Consider the following 5,823-nt stretch of genomic DNA (forward strand, 5'->3'; position numbering starts at 1 on the left):
ACTGTTGGAGTGTGATGCACAGTGACGCCTTCAAAGGTTGCCCATTCGGCGATTGGTTGATAGTTATAACGACAATGAGGGATTTTTGCCAGACTAAGCAGGCTTTGGTCTGGCGTGGTCATTTTAACTTGAATATTGAAATAACTGCAGTCCTGTACCTAAAGGGGGAGTTGGGGGGACGACCCCTGAAAAAAGAAATATTCCAACAGAAGTGTAATACAAAAGAGATGTTCCATATTGTTTGAATTGGGCTTCAGTTTCCAAAACTGATTTTCCAACTTATGAGGAGAGGTACTGGTACATCCCCTGAACATGTAATTAATTGCGCATACGCATAAATTTCCCCCACCTCCCCCACCTCTCCACAGTCCGAGTCAAGTAAAAGAGACTAATGAGGCGTTAAGTTTTAAACTTATAGTTGTATTTTAGGGTAATTGCATTCACAGTATAATACAAAGGGCCATATCGGAACACATTAAGCGTAATTTAGAGGCAAGAACAAAAAATCGAGTGTATAAGCTAACTTATAACTTCCAGGGTGGTTGTGGAGGATGCCCCAGGGATGTTCCCTCAAACGGACTTTGAAATAGTTTCAAACCTCAATCGCCCAACGTCTTTGTGCTGAAATTCATCGTTCAAGTACATCCAGGAAATGGCAAAATTACGTTTGAGCTCCTAAGCGTATATAGAGTAAAAGAGTCGGCATACATAATGTATGAAAGGGTGACCAAAGTTCGCGGAGATCTTGAAATGATTAGAAAATGTGATTTTCGATCTATGATTCCTCATTTCTACACAAATTCATTTATTTGAATTATTAACAAATGAACGGCAAAGTTTTTTTTACTACAAATTGGTTCAACTAGAAAATTTGTCGTCAAAGGATTCCAGAGATATCGCGATCTAAAAATTAGATTTTACTTTACTTCGCGCACGGGGGTTAACAGCTGATCAAAGTTATACAAAAATGCAATCCATCAAAAATAAGGTAATTTCATAATTTGCAAGGCAATATATCATACAATCAGTTGGTACCACTTCTTACTTATAAGATACTATTTTGGGGGAACGGACGCAAATGACTGCAAAATCTGCCGATCTTTTGTAGTCGATCTTCCATATTTTCATAATTTCACACCCAATTCCAAAGAAATGTTTGTCTTTGAATAATTTTAGTTACCCTTTCCATTAGTGATATCAGATTTTCGAAATCTTGCCGATTTTTTGAGATAGCGAACTTAGGTCACGCGCGAACTATGGTCACACCTCCATACGTAGCAGGAGGTATAGCCTACATTTAAGTCCAACAGTCCGGCGTTTACACTAAAGTATGAAGGGGTGACAAAAGTTCACGGAGATTTTGAAAATTTTAGAGAATGTGATATTCGATCTGTGATTTCTCATATTCTACACAAATTAATTTAATTTACAAAGTTTTTTACAACCAATTTTTTCAACTAGAAAATTTATCGTCAATGGATTCGGGAGATATCGCGATCTAAAAATTCGAATTCGAATTCGGATCGGCGTGCGTGCTCCAACTAAATAAGTCATAAAAACAACGAACCCTTACTTCGCGCACGGGGGTTTACAGCTGATTTATTCAAAAATGCGATCCATCAAAAATAAGGTAATACCATAATTTGAAAGGCAAGATATCTCAGTTGGTACCACTTTTTACTTACAATTTTGAGGATATCTGCTCTCAAAATGAAAATTTCAAACCTTTTCGGTAAATTGATAATTTTTAGGAACGGACGCAAAGGACTGCAAGATTTGCCGATCTTTTTGTCAATATTATCACAATTTCGCACCCAATTCAAAAGGGGGAAGGGAGTAGTGAGCAGGCGCGGATCCAGGGGGGGGCCGAGCGGGCCTTGGCCCCCCCCCCCCCGCAAAAAAAAAAAAAAAAAAAAAAAAAGAGAGAAGAAGGAAAAGAAGGGAAAAAGGAGAAAAAAGGGAAAGAAAGAAGAGGAAGAAGAAAAGTAAAAGGGGAAGAGGGAGATCAGGGGGCCGAAAGGGCCTTGCCTCCCAGGCTTTTAACCCCCCCCCCCCCATCAAAAAAAAATAAGAGAGAAAGAAGGAAAGGGAAAGAAAAAAAAAGGAAAAGAGGAGATACTGGCGTACTAATAGAGGGGGGGGGGGGGGGGGGCTTGGGAGAAATCAAATTCAAACGTGGTTTATTTCTGATTCCACAACGGTGTATTACAAATAATGCTGAAATGACATAATTTCCAAAAATTTTCCTCACTTTTTATTAAATTAAACGTTTGTATGTGTTTGTTGGAAAATAAAAAAATTCCTAAATTTACAACCAGGCAAAAAATATGATTCTTGAGATTCCTACATGTCAGGGCCCGAGGTACGGCGGGGATCGAGAGCCTCGAGGCATCAAAATATGCTCATCTGACCGTGATTAAATGCCTAAAACCCCTAAGCTTCCGGGGGCTTTGCCCCCTGGATTCCATCTAGGGCCCTACGGCGGGCCCTTAGATGATCATCTGACGGTAATTTAATGCCTAAAACCCCTGATTTTTTGGGGCTCCGCCCCCTGGACCCCACGCCAAATAGTGACTTGCCAGTGTCACAAAATAATTAGGTATACACAAAAATATGCTCATCTGACCTTAATTAAACGTCCAAAACCCCTGAGCTTCCGGGGCCGGCTCCGCCGCCTCGACCCCACCAGGAGCCCTAAGGCGGGCCCCTGAATGTTTATCTGACCGTAATTTATTGCCTTCAACCCCTGAGCTTGCGGGGTCGGACAAGGTATCAAGATGTGATTATCTGACCGCAGGCGCGTAGCCAGGGGGGGGGGGTGGTGCGGTCCCCCCCCCCCTCATCGGAAGAGGACGTAGGAAGAAAAAGGAGCAGACAAAGAACATCTTTGAAATTCAGACAAGGATTAAGAGTATAGAGAACGGTACAACGCATCGTTTTCTTTCTCTAATAATAAAACGTCAAAGCCTCGCGCTGGAGGGGAAGAGGGGGGGGGGGGGGGGGGGGGACTGAATTGAGACGAGGATTCAGAGGCGAGAATGGTAATACGAATCTTTAATTATTTAATGAAACGTAAAAGCTTATGCGCTTCGCGCGGGATGGAGGGGGAACTAAATTCCGATGAGGATTATTTTCGAGAACGGTACAACGAATCGTCTTCTTTCTTTAATAGTTTAATAAAACGTCAACGCTTCCGCGCTTCGCACAGGAGGGGGAGGGGGGGACTGAATTTAGACAAGGATTAAGATTCGAGAACTGTACAACGAATCGTCTGCTTTCTCTAATAATTTAATAGATCGTAAAATTTTCCGCGCTTCGCGCGGGAGGGGAAAAAATAAATTCAGACGAGAATTATTTTCGAGAACGGTACAACGAATCGTCTTCTTTCTTTAATAGTTTAATAAAACGTCTAAGCTTCCGCGCTTCGCGCAGGAGGGGGAGGGCGGGGACTGAATTTAGACAAGGATTAAGAGTCGAGAACTATACAACGAATCGTCTTCTTTCTCTAATAATTTAATAAATCGTAAAATTTTCCGCGCTTCGCGCGGGTGGAGACAAACTAAATTCAGACGAGAATTATTTTCGAGAAAGGTACAACGAATCGTCTTTCTCTAATAATATAATGAAACGCCAAAGCCTGGGAGGGGGAAACTCGCCCCCCCCCCCTGCACACCGACCCCCCCCCCCCCCCCCCCCGCATTACGTCACTGTTGGTTACCATAACGTACCAATATTTGGCTCGCATAATTTCAAATTTGGGCCCCCCCCCCTAAGAAATCCTGGATCCGCGCCTGGTAGTGAGCAAGTGAGCGCTTTTTGTTTTGCCCCCGGAAATTTGAAAATCATCGCCCCCCCCCCTCCCCCTTGAGCATCAGGGAAGGGGCCCCCGTCTTCTTTTTTATACATATAAAGGTAAATTTAACGTATTTTAACTATTTTTCCCCAGGGGTGGGGGCCCGAACCCCCCCCCCCCCCCGGATCCGCCACTGGAGCTACATGCATCTTTGCCCTCATTCACTAGCGTAAACCTTTCAAGAGCATTTCTATAACTATCAGTATCATCCCCTATTTCTATTATTTAGCAATTAGCTTTAGTTGTTCCTTTAATTGAGAAAAAACAATATTTTCATTAGAAATCCATGAACAGACGACAATCGGCCGTTCGTTTGCTATTTACGTTTCACCCACGTGGCTTAGCGATAGTCCTCTAATCGAGGGGCCAATAGAATGATTGGGGCATCAGTCTTAATCGGAAATTGAAATGATAAGAATGATGCTGATGGCGATGATGACGATGACGATTCGCGTCATCAACATGGAACCACATTCCTGTCAAAATACATTAAAAAGCACGGGCTCTTCAAATGCTGGATGTTTCTAATAAAATATGTAAAACTCTTCTTTTTTCCAGATCGAGTCAAAATCAACTCTGATTAAAGAAGGCCTTTCAGTCAAAGTAATTGAGATGTTTTGGAGAACGAGCCCAATCGTGCTTGCCTTGCTTAAAGTCGCAGTGTTCTTAAGTGTCGTAGCTAATCCCACTGAAAGACCACCAATGAACACCAATACTAACCTGAGCGACGACGCAATCCTACGCACAATACCCTCGGTTGTTTCGGATGGTTCTACCATGTTTACTGTAGCTGACACATGGGATAATGGCTCCACGGAATACTTTTCCTCGACCAGGGATGTGACGCAACTGATCACGACGACAGGGTGGAAATGGTGGAGTTACGAATCTACAACTGAACCTACACGTTTGCTGACCACACTTCAGGGAGAAACGGGTGAGATTAGTGCGGACAGCAGCGCCTTTTCTTGGAAACCGATCAATTGGTCATGGGTACTCATTCTCAAGCTCGTCTCTTCATTCGTTGGCATCGTCGGAAACCTCCTGGTGATCATTGTTCTCTTTCAGCGTCGACGATTGTGCAGATCGACGGATACCCTGATCGGCGGCCTAGCCTGTGCGGACTTACTGACTTCGGTGTTCCTCATACGAATCCCATTGCCGGCGTATATTCCTAAGACCTGGTACGGTGAATTCTACTGCAAACTTATCAAAACACAAAGCCTTCTCTGCATCTGTCACGGCCTCTACCTACCTGCTCATGTCTATATCTGTCGAACGGTACATCGCGGTAGTTTACCCTCTTCACTTCAAACGCCTCATCACTCGACGTCGTGTCTCGATCTTCATCGTAATCATTTGGTTCCTTTCCTTCTTGTCGGGACTCTTTGGTTATATCGTCTATGCTGTAGACGCGACGAACCAGTGCACCGAGCAGTACACATCCGCCACTTCGCAAACCATCATTGCCTACTACTGGTTTTTTCCTTCGCCTCGCTGTCCCTTGTCTAACCATGCTCGTCACCCAGATCCTCATTGCGCGCAATCTCAGTCAACAATTTCGCAGCTTCAAAGGCATCACCAATGCCACAACCACGACAAATGGAAATCAAGCGCCGTCATTCCACATCGTGGCCAGAAACCGCGTTCTGAAGCTAATGCTGACCGTCATCATCATCTACATCGTATGCTGGACCCCAGCCCAGATTGCCTACCTTGGTTACAGCCTTGGATGGGTTCCCCTATCCTATCTGAACAGCCCCATCCATAGTTTGCTCACTGTGTTTGGTTTCTACAACTCTTGTGCCAATCCCATCATCTATGCGGCAAGGTATCCCGAGTTCAGAAACGCTCTCAAGGAAATGTTCACCTGCAAGTCTGCCAAAAATACTCCGCTGTTTGAGAAGATGGACACTCCGAACACTTCAAGCAACATCTCGACGTCAAAAGCTGACATTTACAGTGTTTGA

The 5,823-nt window shown here is 44.0% G+C and overlaps 1 protein-coding gene across 1 annotated transcript; it reads left to right on the forward strand.

The window, feature by feature from the left end:
• Positions 1–5,367: 5,367 nt before the first annotated feature.
• LOC115919799 (nociceptin receptor-like) lies at positions 5,368–5,823 on the forward strand. Its single transcript, XM_030974046.1, has one exon. The coding sequence runs from the start codon at positions 5,368–5,370 to the stop codon at positions 5,821–5,823; it is 456 nt and encodes a 151-aa protein (XP_030829906.1).

Source organism: Strongylocentrotus purpuratus, unplaced genomic scaffold (genome assembly GCF_000002235.5).
Source record: "Strongylocentrotus purpuratus isolate Spur 01 unplaced genomic scaffold, Spur_5.0 spur5_scaffold_7, whole genome shotgun sequence".
NCBI lineage: Eukaryota > Metazoa > Echinodermata > Echinoidea > Camarodonta > Strongylocentrotidae > Strongylocentrotus > Strongylocentrotus purpuratus.

Bases quoted from the DNA above. Each gene is read 5' to 3' on its own strand.
- LOC115919799 (XM_030974046.1), top strand. From the start codon at position 5,368: ATGCTCGTCACCCAGATCCTCATTGCGCGCAATCTCAGTCAACAATTT.